Source organism: Ambystoma mexicanum, chromosome 7p (genome assembly GCF_040938575.1).
Source record: "Ambystoma mexicanum isolate Mex_15411 chromosome 7p, UKY_AmexF1_1, whole genome shotgun sequence".
Lineage (NCBI taxonomy): Eukaryota > Metazoa > Chordata > Amphibia > Caudata > Ambystomatidae > Ambystoma > Ambystoma mexicanum.
Window position 1 is genome coordinate 101,572,922 of NC_090939.1, and position 15,512 is coordinate 101,588,433.

The 15,512-nt window shown below is 47.8% G+C and overlaps 1 protein-coding gene across 9 annotated transcripts in view; it reads left to right on the plus strand.

Annotated features, from left to right (window-relative positions):
* Window positions 1-15,512, plus strand: part of ATP6V1A (ATPase H+ transporting V1 subunit A) — a 1,210,625-nt gene that overhangs the window by 525,453 nt on the left and 669,660 nt on the right. For all 9 annotated transcript variants that reach the window (XM_069635876.1, XM_069635872.1, XM_069635874.1 and 6 more), the window contains one exon: window positions 2,159-2,373. In XM_069635876.1, the coding sequence (XP_069491977.1) occupies window positions 2,159-2,373 (215 nt within the window). The remainder of the gene's footprint in view (window positions 1-2,158; window positions 2,374-15,512) is intronic.

A 15,512-nucleotide genomic window follows, 5' to 3' on the forward strand; every position in this document is an offset into this window, starting at 1 on the left:
TCATCAGAAATACTATTAAGGTGAGTAGAATGGATTGTGACGATTGTAACAAATGGAAAATCAGCGCTCAATTAGAGACACGCAGATGAAGATGGCATAGTCAACTAATGTCTGAGCCTTTTTTTTTTCCATACTTAGTTTTTTTCTGTATCAATAATTGCATAGTATATCCAAAACATGTGGTTTTGTGTACATCTTCAAACATGATGTACTTGCATTTTTTCCAACACACCACTTATTTTACATGCTATGTTTGTTGGTTAAATTCGTAAGCACATAAGTAATCCTTGGCGTTCTGTATTAATTTACTATAATTAATTTACTATAATTATTTATTTGCTGCATTTGTTTTTCTGATTATTTTATTTTTTTTGGAATTATTTAAAAAATATATCTTTGTAATTTACAAAGTTACTCTTTGGGACATCATCAGAAACGTTCACGCCACGTAATGACATCACTTTGGCATTCACCCGTGGCAGTTTCTTCCATGTATTTTGTTTTACAACAGACTTTCCATTTGTTGCATTCGACACAATCTGTCTTTGACGGCTGCTTCATGACAAACTTTAAATTTGCTCTTCGGCATTTGAAGGCAATGGTCACCTCCTTTTCAGCAAGACACTATTTCTACCACAAGTCTGATCTACAAAATCATTACAAAATGTTCTTTGTGTACATATTCCATTTTAGCTCCTTCCTTTTTAGCTTGGACATTAAATTACAATGTAGGTTCATGTTTACGTGTGTATGAACGTACCATTTGTTTTCTCAGAGTCCCTGTCAAAATGAGAAGGGGACATTCTGGTTGTGTTCTTATGGTTACTAAATCATCGCAATGATCTCATGTGGTGTTCTGCATCTACAGAGATTTTTGCATTCCCACTTACTATGACCTTTGGTGTCTCATTTGCTATATCACATTATCACATACTTGGCCAGGTATGGTTATTTGACTGAGTGCACCTATACTACTACTTTGTGCGTACTTGATATCACACTCCCTATGTTTTTGATTTGTGATGGACTGTGGATTTTATGAAGGGTTTATATTTGAGATGATCTATTCCCGGACATGATCCGAAATGCATGGACTTCTATGATTGGTCCTTTAAGAACATGGCTTTTAAATAAGTTAATTTAAACCTTTTTATTTTAACCAGAACATATTTTGGATTTCTTGGCACCTCAGGGAGTGTCCTGTGGTCGTGTGGCTCAAAGAAAAATAAGGTACCACGGCCACCAGCCTGTCTGGGCTACACTGATTAAGGGAAACCTGTCCTGAAAGTAAAAAGGTGGAACAAGGATTACCTGTACCACTATCTTTAAGGGAGAGATAGTGCTGCCACACAATCAACATCCATTGTGGCCTGCACTGGTAGCCTTATGGACTGACCAGTAGTCTCAAATCAAAATGAATTTAGCTAGTGAATGAGGTGAAAAAGGAAGTTACTCACTACAATTCGGTTAGTATCATAGGTCAGCAGATATGCTGTCGTCCCATTTGGAAGAGAAAACTGGCAAAAGCAAGTATTTCCTAACAAATGTGTAAATATGGAAGACTGCATAAAGAATCTACCCAATGTGATACATGAACCCCACAAGCTCCCACTTTAAAAGAGAATACACTCAAGGGTGGGTGGTTGGTCTAATTGGGTGGTAGCATTCTGGTGGGTAGTTCACAATTTCCTTTCAACTTTCACTTTTGTGGGAGCTATTTTACTTGTTAAGCAACAGGATGTTTGTCGTTCGCTTTTGAGCTCTCCAATGTGTTTTTGTTTTCTTTAGCATATTAATGGTTTCTATCTTTAATAACTGGCTGCAGTGATAAAGCACTTTAAATAGAGGGAATTGCAAGGACCACTTAATCATTCATCTGGCTTTTCCTGACATTGCTCGTTCTCCAGAGATCACATACCTAAGTGCTACCTTGTTCTTTCTCTATTTAGGCATATATATGTGTGATCATTTTTGTAAGTGTGCCAATCCCATGTCAGTGTCTCTATTCTTACAGGTTTGTATGGTACTATCCTACGTCGACAGGTCATTTTTACACCATTTAACGCTTTGTGTTTTTTTTTTTTCCCCTTGCAAGATGAATGAGAGATTAACCCCTTGTCTCTCCCACAGAGTGCTTTTCCTTAGCTTCCCTTTTTAGCTGGTGTTTCTGTGGGAGATCCTGTGCTCCGCACTGGAAAGCCACTGTCTGTGGAACTTGGTCCAGGCATTATGGGATCTATTTTTGATGGTATCCAGAGACCTCTGAAGGACATTGCCGACTCAACGCAAAGCATTTACATCCCCAGAGGTGTCAACGTGTCTGCTTTGAACAAAGACCTAAAGTGGGAGTTCTCACCCGTCAAAAGTCTTAGGGTATGTATTACTAAGGAGTTGCCACAAAGTGACACCCATGGTCCAAGTCAATTGGTTTTATATTGGTATGCAGAGTACAAAGGTGCTGTGTCTGTGTACATTGTGTATGATTGTGAAGAGAATACATGCTCTCTTGTTAGTGTCCGCAGAAGAAGCGGTTTATGAATGGATAGGAATATGGATTCTCACTTTAACCACCCTTGCATTACATGTGTTTGATATTAAAGCCAGTACCAGAACTGCTCTGAAAGCAAACAATGTTTTGTATTTGTGTTTATTAAAGACAGTTTTTCAAACGATAAATTGCATTAAATGTGTACTTCTACAACATTCAAATTCCAGCTTTAACCCCCTGACAGCAGCCTCTCGCCATGAATTTCTCAATTTTCAGTCAGCCAGCCTACTCTCTCTCTCTCCCAGCTACCCAGACGAGTCTCCTCTTTCACACCATCTTTACCTTGATTTTTCCCTATAGTTTGACCATTTGAATTCAATGTTATTTTCTTTGTTAGGTAGCATGGCTGTGAGTTTCCCAATTTCCAAGTTATCTTTCCCTCTCAGTGTCCACTCGTTTTTGGTTGGTAGACCCTCTTTCCCAGAAAGTAACTAGGCACGCTCTAGCTGCCAGCAGCAAAATGTCTCATGTGGAAGACACTCCCACTTTTCCTTGCCACTTTGTAGGCTAAAAGGTACTCGCATCCGATTAATTTATCGGGGTATGCCTTCAAGTACTTTGATCCACGCCAGAACCTCTTTCCAATAGGCCTGGGCTTTCTCACAGGACCACCACTTATGCCAAATGTAACCCATAACCCCACAATTTCACCAGCACTTGTTGTGGATGGGTACATATTGTTGAGTGTTAAGGGATCTTATTGCCATTGGCTCAGTCATTTCTGTAATTGCTAAATTCCTAAATTGGCATGCTATCAAGATTTTGAAGGCGCTTGTGCATAGTGTGGACCTGTCCATTTCCAGATCGCTTTCCCATCTGCATTTCCGCTCTTCATTCCTGTGTCTGGTCCTTATTAGATCCAACTAGAGCTTGGAAAGGAGTTCCTTTACTCTAGTCAGAGTGTCTAGTAACCTCTCAAAGGGAGTAAGTGGTCTCTGGAGCTCCACTACCCATTAAGTCAATTAATAACCCCATCATCTCCAGGTACATGAACACTGCCACTTCCCCCTTTTATTTTATTGTCCTCCAATTGTTGAATTGTAGTAAACCCAGCCTCAAAAACAACTTAATATCTCAGTGGTTCTATGATGGAATCTCAGATTGGGGGACCCCAAATGTGACAGAGAGGGCCATTCTGTAAAGTCCTTTGTTTTCTTGCCTTTCCCCCTAAAGTCTCATATTTTCCACAATACAAATCCATTCCACTGCTGTCACGGTTGCCATCACTTGGTTCTGCAGAAACAAACATTGTTTCTTTTTATCATTCTGTAGGTTTACCATTAGAACTCTCAACTGGGCTGTCATATACTACTACTTCATGTCCACTCCGCCGTCGTCATTGTGTAGCTTCAGTGTTTTTTTACCCTGCCAAAGAAATCCAAGCAGTCTGGTTTTAAGCTCTGTCATGGCTGTATCCGGGATCTCCACTGGGATCATTTGAACTGGGAATAAATTCCTTGGAAGTACATTCATTTTTATGGAATTAAGCTTTCCCAGCCATGATAGGCCGAGTTTAGCCTATAAGTCGAGGTATTTGTGTATTATATTCTATTGCCTCTTATAGACCGCCCCCCTAACCCCCCCTCCCAGACACTTGAATCCCTTCTTCTGTATTTTCAAATTCATAGTCTCAAGATCCTGTGTATCCTCTGCAAAGGGTCTTCTGTTGGGGAACAGGATATATGATTTTTTGCATGTTTTTTTTAAACCCTGATAGTCCCCACACTTTTCAGTTTCTCTAAATGCTTACAAACAGACCCATTTCGAGGGGATTGGGTCCTCCGACGTATTCCATATCTATGACCTCTAATCACCATAGCTGTGCTGCTTCGGAGAACCTTCGGCATCTGCGTCCTGCGTTGATGACGTCGATACATGTCCCTCGAGGACCTCCTCCGACGGCCGACGTCACTGGATGTTATAAGTAGGACGCACAACGCCCGTAGCCTCAGTTCTGTTTTTTCCGCGAACGTGTTCGCTTCGGAGATCTTGGCGCGCCTCGACTCTTTGGAGTTTGTGTTCTTTCTCGGTTCTTCGAACCTGTTCGTATTGTGAAGTATATTCTTCGTGAAGATGTCTACCTCGTCTTCCACCCCGCGTCCGGGCTTTAAGAAGTGCGGGGACTGTGGGTCCAAGATGTCGGTGACTGACTGGCACAATGCCTGCCTCTGGTGCCTCGGGGAAACCCATGACACAGATGACTGTGTCAACTGCCAGTCGCTCACGTCCAAAGCCTTGTGGGAGCGCAAGAAGTTGTTGTCGGTAGATAAAGTGTCCAAGCCACGAAGTCGAGGTCTGCAGGGCTTTCGACGGACGATTCGAGGGGCGACTCTGCATCGTCGTCGGAAGTCCAGTGTGTCTCGGTCCCGGAGTCGGTCCCGCCACTCCTCTGCCTCTTCGAGGCACTCCCGAAAGCGGCGTCAATCGGTCGCCTTCCCCGTCTTCATCCGAGGACTCCACCCGTTGGCGGGTCGCTTATCCCACCAAGCATGCGATGCCGGAGGAATGGGCTTCCTTCAGGAAGAAAATGTTAGCGATTCTCGAATCGCGGGGCACTGGTCCGTCCGCGCCTCCGAGTGGGGTCGGTCGTGGTCGGTCGAGAGACACTGCTCGGACGCCTTCGGGCTCGGGTGGTCGTCACGATTCACGGGAGAGGTCCCGCTCGGACAAGGGGAATCGTTCTCGTCCTTCCAGGTCCCGGTCCTCGACGCGCTCGAGACCGTGTGCACCTGTGGTGTCTTCGAGGAAGACGTCGACGCCGGTGGCGCCGAGGTCGTCGACGGACTCGTTCGAGGCTCCGCCTCTGAAGAAGTCGTCAACGCCATCGGCGCCCTGGCTGTCGAGGGATACGCTCGGGGCTCCGGCCTTGAGGCCTGTGTCGACGCCATTGATGCTGTCTGCGCCGCATTCGCCGTCGACGCTGATTCACTCGACACCCTCAACACCTTTCGAGGCTGTTTCAACAGGGGTACCCCGGGGCTCGGTGGAACCCCCTAGATAGGCTCTGGCCAAGGTCAAGCATGGCTTTGTTACACATTCTGTGCCTTCTTACCGCCATCTTGAGTTTATATCAGAGGTGGATGAGGGCTCTGATGATGGCATGGTTCCTGATACGGTGCCAGACGAGATTCTCTCGGGCCGTAGCCAGATTGAGGACCTGCGGCAGTCTCTGCACGATGCCAGTGGGCTGGACACCTCTCCGGAGGTGGAGTTTTGTAGGCCTGAGCCTGGCACTCATGCCGACTCCTCGTACCGGCGCCTTATGTCTAGGGTCACCGAGTAATTGGGATGGTCTGCTCCCCCAGGGGATTTTCTTCAGGATGACCTTACGGATATCCTCGACCAAGGTCCACCAACTGACCCGGTACTGCCGTTCCATATGGCTCTACAGAGGAGGGTGGCAGCGGATTGGACTGCTCCGGAGAGTCTCCCGGCAGTGGGCAAGTCTTTGCCGCGAAAATACCGCCCAGCCAGTAGCGACCCCTGCTACTTGACCAAGCAGCTCACTCCAGAGAGCTTGGTGGTGCAGGCGGCTACGGCCCCGGCAAAGCAAGCGTTGTATCCTACCATCCCTCCTGATAGGGACGACAAGCGTTTTGACGGCTGGGAGAAGAAAGTGTTTTCTTCAGGGGGTATGGCGCTTAAGGCAGCCAACTCCGTATGTGCCTTGTCACATTTCACGCACACTCTGTGGGACTGTTTCCTTAGCGGCTGAACATATTGCCGAAGGGGATGAACGGGATGGTTTCTTTGCCATGGTTGAGGATGGCAAGGATGCCATGTCTGGGGCCTTTCAGTCGGGTTTGGACATGGCAGATTGCGTCAGCCGGTCCATGCCGGCGAGCACCGTGATACGCAGGTTTGCAAGGTTGCGAAAGTTGGGGTTTGCTCCTGATGTGCAGGCCCGGCTCCTCAACATGCCCTTTGACGGGGAACATCTTTTTGGCAGCAAGGCTGACGAGAGCCTTGCGAGGTTGCAGACCTCCAAAGCTGCAGCAAAGTCGTTGGGCGCTGCAGTTCGCCAACCTCCGCCTTTTTGTCCTAGGGGACAGCAATGGAGGGGAGGTTCCTTTCGTTATTACTCATCCTTTGGTAAAGCGAGAGGAGCTGCCAGTCAAAGGGGCCACCGTAGGAGTGCCAGAGGTGGAAAACAAGGTACTCGAGGTGCCAAGGCCGCTTGGGCTGTTGCCTCTTTGCCCTCAGGCAACGCTGCAGCCGCTTCAGCTCAGTCTTGATGCCATGTCCCATGGTTTGCTGGTTGGGGGAAGGCTGGCGCAGCATCTTGCAGAGTGGCGCGCCATTACTTCAGATGTGTGGGTTCTGGAGATCATAACCCACGGCTACTGTCTTCCTTTCCGATAGAGGCCTCAAGACAATCCACCGGGGAATCTCTGTGAAGAGTTCGGATCTGCTCCTTGCGCAGGAAATTCAATCCCTGCTGGAGAAAGGTGCCATAGAACTGGTGCCTGTAGCGGAGAGGAACAAGGGATGGTATTCCCCTTATTTTTTGATTTCCAAGAAAGACGGGGGTTTGAGACCCATCATGGACTTGCGCGGTTTGAACAAACTCCTCAGGAAGGACAAGTTCAAGATGGTTACTCTCTCTCAAGTCCTCCAGGCCCTTCAACTTCAGGAGTGGTTGGTGTCTCTCGACCTCAAGGACGCTTATTTTCATGTGCCCATACATCCAAAGCACAAGAAGTACCTACGGTTCGAGGTTGGCGACTCGCACTTTCAGTTTCGGGTCCTGTTGTTCGGATTGACCTCCGCCCCGAGGGTATTCACCAAGCTCATGGTAGTGGTGGCAGCGCACCTCCGGAAAGGGGGGATTCACCTCTACCCCTACCTGGATGATTGGTTGATCAGGGCGCGCTCTCCCGAGCAAGTCCTGGATCATCTGTCAGTCACCTGCCACTCCCTCCACAAGCTCGGCTTCTCCCTCAACCTAAAGAAGTCCCATTTGACACCAACTCAGATGCTCCAGTACATCGGAGCTGTGCTCGACACGTCCCTGGGGCAGTGTTTTCCTCCCCAGGTGAGGGCTCATCACATTCAGCAGATGGTGCACAAGTTTCAGCTTGCCCAGAGTGTCCCAGCGTTCGAGTTCTTGAGATTGCACGGCCTCATGGCATCTTGCATTCTTCTGGTGCCAGAGGCCAGGTTGCGGATGAGATCTTTGCAATGGGCACTCAAGCTCCAGTGGTCTCGGTCCTCTAGCAGGTTGTCGGACCCTGTTCAGGTGCCGTCCTTGGTCGCCCAGGACCTTCAGTGGTGGGCCGTCGAAGACAATCTGCTGAAGGGGGGCTCCATTTTGGCTACCCTGGCCTGAGGTGACGATCGTGACGGATACGTCCCTCACGGGATGGGGAGCTCATGCCAACGAGTTGAGTCAGCGGTCGTTGGTCTCAGTCGGAGTCCAGACTCCATATCATTCTGTTGGAGTTGAGAGCCGTCAGGCTAGCCCTGAAGGCTTTTCTGCTGACTGTGCGAGGGAAGAATGTCCTGATCCTGACAGACAACACAGTGGTCATGCACTACCTCACCAAAAAGGGGGGGCAGGGTCACTTACTCTGTGCAGGGAGGCGATGCAGCTCTGGTTCTGGGCAATCCAGCAGGAAGTTTCGATCTCGGCAGTTCATCTGGCCGGAGACGAAAACGAGACGGCGGACGCTCTGAGCAGGCAGAGCGCGTTCTCTCATGAGTGGGAGTTGGCTCAGGAGCTTCTCCTGGAGATCTTGGCCCTTTGGGTGACCCCTCAAGTGGATCTCTCTGCCTCCAGTGTCAGCCGGAAGTGCGGGAGGTTCTGCTCGCGGAAATTTCCTCCAAAAGGAGCCTTAGGAGACGCGTTTGTGGTGGAGTGGCCCTTCCCACTGCTGTACGCATTTCCTCCAATCCCCGTCATCCCGCAAGTACTGTGGAGGTTACGAAGGTTCGGTTCCCGAATGATCCTCATTGCACCGGCGTGGGCCCGGAGGACGTTGTACCCGGACCTTCTCGACTTGTCCATCTGCCCTCCACGTCGCCTTCCCTACCAAGACGATCTGCTCTCACGGGAGGGGTGGTCAGGTTCTCCATCCAGAGGTCAGAGCCCTCAACCTTCACGCTTCTGAAAGGTTGAGTTATAAGGATTGGGACCTCCCTGAAGACGTGATGGAGGTGTTGCGTTTGGCCAGACGGCCCGCAACCAAGTCCCTGTACCGTTGCCGTAAGTTCTGCGACTGGTGCAGGGTTAAGAATGTGGATCCTTTTGCATGTGACATTCCCATGGTTCTGTCTTTTTTGCTTTCTTTGGCCCACAGGGGCTTGCAAGTGGGTACCGTTAAAGGTTACCTGGCAGCGCTATCCATATTTAAGCGCTCATCTGAAGAGTGTTCCTATTTTAAAATTCCTTTAATTTCTCAGTTTCTGAAAGGGCTCACTAATGTGTTCCCTCCGTCACCTTTCCAGGTGCCCGGTTGAGATTTGAACCTTGTTCTCAAGTTTCTGATGGGTGCTCAGTTTGAGCCTTTACATTTGAGACTGTTAACTCTTAAAACTGTATTTTTGGTTGCGGTCACTTCCGCTCACAGAGTGAGTGAGTTACAGGCACTTTCAGTTAAGCCACCCTTCACTGTGTTTCATAAGGACAGGGTTGTCCTTGGAGTTCGTCCTTCCTTTCTTCCGAAGGTGGTGTCGGAATTTCATTTAGGCCAGAAGGTTGTTCTTCTGGCCTTTTATCCTGCTCCACATCCTGGTAAGGAAGAGGAGAGGCTCCATAGGCTTGATCCTAGGAGAGCGTTAAGTTTTTATATTTCACGCATGTCCTGGTGTCAGAGTGGACGATAAACTCTTCATTGGTTACACTGGAAAGCGTTTGGGACCAGCTGTGACCAAGCAGACTTTGTCTCGCTGGATTGTTTTGGCTATCTGAGTGTTACCGCTTGGTGGGTAAGGACCCACCGGTCGGCTTGTGGGCCCATTCTACCAGGGGTATGGCTGCCACTACTGCCCTACAGAGGGGTATTCCTATTCGTAATATCTGTGATGCAGCCACCTGCGCTTCGGTACCTACTTTTGTACGTCACTACTCCCTCAATTCCATCCGTGGGCAGGATCTGGCTTTTGGCAAGGCGGTCCTTTACTCCGCAATTTGATTGGGCATTCTAAGTTTTTGTTTTCTAAATTCTTTTCCAACCTCCTTGAATTGGTACTGCTTTGGGAGTCTGTCATAGATATGGAATACGTCGGAGGACCCAATACCCTCGAAGAACAAGTTACTCTTACCTGGTAACGTTCTTTCGATGGGATGGTCCGACGACGTATTCCATATCGCTCCCTCCCTGCCTTCCCCGCTACAGAATTTCTTATGCGATTGCAGCTTAAGTTTCCGCAAGGCTTTGTGTATCAGACTGGCAGAAGACTGGTGCTACATGTTCTGGGAAAAAACTACAACTGAGACTACGGGCGTCGTGCATCCTACTTATAACATCGGCCGTCGGAGGAGGTCCTTGAGGGCGGCGTATCGACGCAGGACGCAGACGCCGAAGATTTTCCAAAGCAGCACAGCTGTGGTGATTACATGTCATAGATATGGAATATGTCGTCGGACCATCCCATCGAAAGAACGTTACCAGGTAAGAGAGTAACTTGTTATTTTCATTTGTCTCACCCCCACAGTTATGTCCTTGATGTTTTGATGTTAGTGCTCCCTCATCGCGAGGGGCTCTAACACTAGCACAAACAGAAGGCTTAATAAGGAATAGCCCTACCTAGTCCCCGTTTTGAGCCTGAACCATGTATATTTATGTACATTTACCAGTACTTGTGCTCCTCGGGACAAGTAGAACGTCTCAATCTTCCCCCTTAGATGCTGACCAAAATGGCCCAGTTCACCCAGTCACAGTCCTTGTTGGCATCCAAGGAGAGCAGTGTCAGGTAGTCACTCCATCTCCCGCGTACTGAATTAGGGTTAGGGTTTTCCAGACTGCATTGGCTCCCTCCCCCTAACAAACTCAACTTGATCTGTACGGTCTCAAATATAGATGTTAAAATTTTCAAAGATTTTTGCGTCCACGTTTAGTAATGAGATTGGATGGTGCAAAACACATTCTAGTTGATCTTTCCCTTCCTTGTGGATCACCTTAATAATAGCATTGTGGAAGGTTTCTCCAGTATGCTCTTAAATATCTTGGCCAGTAACAGAGCTAAGGTATTTGCTAATTGTTTGTAAAATGTCAGTGAATCCATCCTCCCCTGAACCGCCCATATATTGCTACTATCACTTCCTCCGTGGCTATTGGCTCATCGAACTGCAGGATATCCTCATACCCTAGCGTATGGAGATTTAGGTATGCAATGTACTTTAGAGACTACCGTCATGGTCCGACCCACCTCCCTATGCAGAGTTTGATAGTCTTGCAAATCACAGTTTTTTCAGCTGGGGTACTAACCACCCTCTTTTTAATGGATTTTGTCCTTCTACGTATCCATCACCTTTATATATAAAGTGAAATGTATGTATATGTGTATGTTTGTCCGGCTATACAGATCCACACCGTTGAACGCACTGCTTCCAAATTTTGCATGGATTCCTCATTTGTCTGTGGCAAAATTGTATTCAAATGGATTGTGTCCTCCCATGTATTCCTCATCTTAGATATCTGGTCTCCCAGTTTTGCTGCTTTGGAATTTTTTTTTTACCATAGAGCGCAGTGTTCGAGGCCGCAGAGTCTTAGTCCCTCGAGGGCCGCCATCGACGTCATCCGCTGTATTAAGGGCATGAGGTGCGCCCGTTACCTCAGTTCCGTTTTTCCGTGCAACTGCTTCGTGTCACAAAATGGTGCATCAGGTTTTTTCTCGACTATGTCCTCGTCATCTACTCCACCACACCCGAGACAGGGTTAAAAAAAATGTTAGAAGTGTGGTAGGAAAATGTCAATAACCGACCCCCCAACGGAATTGCCTCTGGTGTCTCAGCCCAGGCCATCGGGTTGACGAGTGCAATTCCCGTCAGGCCATGTCCAATAAGGCTCTTAGGGAACAGAGAGGTAAGCTGGCGGTGGGGGAGGAAACATACAAGTCTTCTAAAAGATAAAAAGATTCGGGAGAATTGAGTCAAAAATCTCGACATGGGTCGAAGAGGTTGAGATCGCAGAGTCGCTCGAGGAAATCCTCCTCGTCTTGGTCTAAGAAGTCAAAAAAGCGACATCACAGGTCTTCTTCCTCTTCTATCCATCCAAGCACGATTCCCCTGAAAAATGGGAGGCCTTTAGGGCTTCGATGCTTAAAATATTCGAGAAAGGGGCCCAGACCCCCTCGAAGATGCTGCGTGGAGATCATGCCCCTGCCCACTTTAAAAGTGACAGAGGGAGATCAAAGACTAAATACGCGAGAGCCGAAAAAAAAGTATCGAAAGTGTCATCGGGGGAAAGTTCTCTGACACCTCGTACTAAGGCAAAACCTCTGGTGCATAAATCGGTGCTAGCGGAATCGACATCAGCGTTGAAGTCGAAACTCGGCACAGTCGACCACTACAGCGTCGAAACCGCCGATGAAAGTGGCGTGGACACCCTTGACTGTATCAAAGCCTTCTTCGAAAACGTTAAAGCCAGCGCCGTCTTTATCGACGCCTTCGTCGCCTTTATCAAGGCTTTCTTAAATCCCGATACCCAAGTCGACACCATTGCCCATGCCTAAGCCCATACCACCCCATTTACCTGAAAACGTTTTCCATCCTCAACCCAGAATTTTTTAGATCCATGTCATCCATCTTTGAAGAACAATCCTCTGAAGAGGATCTTACTTCAGCTGGAGTTAGGTTTGGAGTCAGAGGGGTCCCTGAAGAGCTAATGGATCCGAATACCAAGATAACAGATCTCCGACTGTCTCCAAAATGCCAGTGGCCTAGACACTTCCCCTGAAGTGGAATCTGAGAGACCAGACCCTACAGATCATGCAGATCCTAGTTGTAGAAATCTCGTTGGATGGGTCATTGATTTCATGGATTGGAAGGCAGCTTCCCCAAATTTCGACCAGGATGATATGACGGACATCCTGAGTGAGGGTCATCTAAAAGATCATGTCCTTCCTTTCCATTAGGCACTACAAAAAAGGGCCATGGTAAATTGGAACACTGATTCGTTTTCAGCAGTAAACAAAAAATGTGTAGCAAAATACAGGCCATCTTTATCAGATCCGGAATACTTATCTAAACATCCCTCCCCTGAAAGTCTAGTTGTACAAGCTGCAACCTCCACTAGGCAATCGGCTTACCCCTCAATACCACCAGACAGGGATGATAAAAAAGTGGATGCTTGGGCCCAGAAGGTTTTTTCGCCCTTTGATGGCTTGAGGCTGTTCGCCAGCAAGGCAGATGAGAGCTTGGAGAAGCTGCAGACCTCGAAGTGGCAGTGAAATCACTCAGCACCACTATAAAACAGCCTAAACAACACTCCTACGCAGGTTCATCTTCCTGGAGGAATCTCCCCTTTCGTTTCTATTCCTCTTTTTTATAAGATGGAGGGGGCAGGCGATTCAAAGAGGCCAACCGAGAAAACCCTTTCGTGGTGGAAAAGGGAGAGGTTCTAGATCAGCCTTCTAAGGTTGCTAGGCCTCATGGCATCCTGCATTTTTCTGGTGCCAGAGGCCAGATTGAGGATGAGATCCCTCCAATGGACCCTCGGGACCCGATGGTCCCAATTTTCAGGCGAGATGTCGGATCTTCTGCAAGTCCCGGCCAGAGTAGCTCAAGATCTTCTATGGTTAACTTGTAAGGATATTATCCTCAAGGGAGAACATTTTTGGCAACCATGGCCGGAGATAACGGTAGTGACAAACGTCTCACTCACGGGGTGGGGAGCCCACACAAACGATCTGACAATCAGCGGTCGTTCGTCTTCATCAGAGTCCAAACTACCCATCAACCTTTTGGAGCTGAGGGCAATCGGACTAGCGCTGAAGGCTTTTCTGCCCTCTGTACAGGGAAAGAATGTCCTGATAATGATGGACAACACAGTGGCCATATACTACCTCAACAAAAGAGGCGTAGGATCACTCCCACTGTGCAGATGGGCAATGCAGCTCTGCTTCTGGGCAATGCAAGAAGGAATCTCTCTATCGGCAGTTCACCTAGCCGGAGAGGTGAACACGGCAGTGGATGCTCTGAGCAGGCAGAGCACAGTCTCCCACTAGTGGGAACTAGCTCAGGAAGTCCTTCAATAGATCTTCACCCTTTGGGGAACCCCTCAAGTGGATCGTTTTGCGACCGGTGCCAACGTGAAGTGCAAACTGTACTGCTCAAGGGAATTTCCCCCAAGAGGAGCTCTAGGGGATGCGTTCGTGGTGGACTGGGTATTTCCACTCCTTATACGCGTTTCCTCCAGTCCCTCTGATTCCTCAAGTAATCAGGAGGTTGAGAAAGTTCAGGAAAACCATGATCCTAATTGCCCCGGATTGGGCCAGGAGGACGTGGTACCCGGACCTTCTGGACATGTCCATCTGCCCTCCAATACGTATTCCACAAAGAGAGGATCTTCTCTCGCAAGAGGAAGGTCGGGTTCTCCATCCAGAGGTCAAGACACTCAGTCTTCACGCATGGTTTCTGAGAGGCTCGATATAAGGATTGGGACTTACCTGATGACGTAATGGAGATCTTGCTTTCGGCCAGGCAGCCAGCAACAAAATCCTTGTATCGGTGTCGTTGGAGCAAGTTCAGTAACTGGTACAGGGATAAGAATGTGGATCAATTTTTATGTAATACTCCTACAGTACTTTCTTTCCTCTTAAACTTGGCTTAGCCAATTTGGCACTATAAAAGGATATTTGGCAGCGCTATCTAGCTTTAAGCATTCCTCGGAAGAGGTGTCCTATTTTAAAATGCCCTTAGTCATTTAATTCTGGAAAGGGCTGACAGATGTGTACCCTCTGACACCTTTTCAGGTGCCCATCTGGGATTTGAATTTAGTCTTAAAATTTCTCATGTGTGCCCCTTTCGAACCTTTACATTCTTGCCCCTTAAGACTTCTAACTCTAAAAACAATTTTGTTAGTGGCTATAACATCAGCCCGCAGGGTAAGTGAGTTGCAGGTGCTTTCTTGTAAGCCTCCTCACACCGTTTTCCACAGGGACAAAGTTATTCTAAAAGTCAAACAATCTTTCTTGCCTAAGATAATCTGATTGCCATCTGTCACCGAAAATCACCTTACCTTCTTTTTACCCTCTTCATGCTATTAAGGAAGAGGAAAGATTGCACAGACTGTACCCAAAAAGGGCTCTCCGTTTCTACATTTCCAGATTGGCAAATCTTCGAAAATGTGACCAACTATTTGTTGGGTATACTGGACACAAATTGGGCCTTAGAGTGTCTTAACAAACGCTATCCAGATGGATAATTCTAGCAATCTCAGAGTGCTATAAATCGGCTGGATGGGTTAAGGGCTCATTAACCAGGGGCCTGGTAACTTGCATGGATCTTCAGAAGGGTGTCCCGGGGCAGGATAGTAGTGCTGCGGCCACCTAGTCGTCAATGCACACCTTTGTGAAGCATTAATGCTTGGACTCTACTTCATATCAAGGAGAACTCTTTGCAAAAGCTGTCCTTCATTAAGTCCATGATTGAATTTTCTGGTACTCTGCTTTGGGAGCCTATCTAAAATGAGGAATACGTGGGAAGACACAATCCATTTGAAGAACAAATTACTTACCAACTGTAACGTTCTTTCGACTGGATGTTCCTCCCACGTATTCCTCATCGACCCTCCCAACCTCCCCCTCCGTACAGTTTGCGCCAGTTGCACTCTAACTTCCTTAAGAGCCTGAGGACTTAAAAGCCTGATCAACTGATGCAACCGTGAACACCGTAAAAACAGAACTGAGGTAACGGGCGCAGCTCAAGCCATTTATACAGCGGATGATGTCGATGTTAGATGGCGGCCCTCGAGGGACTATGACTCCGTGGCCTCCAACACAGCGCCCTCTGGTGAAATAA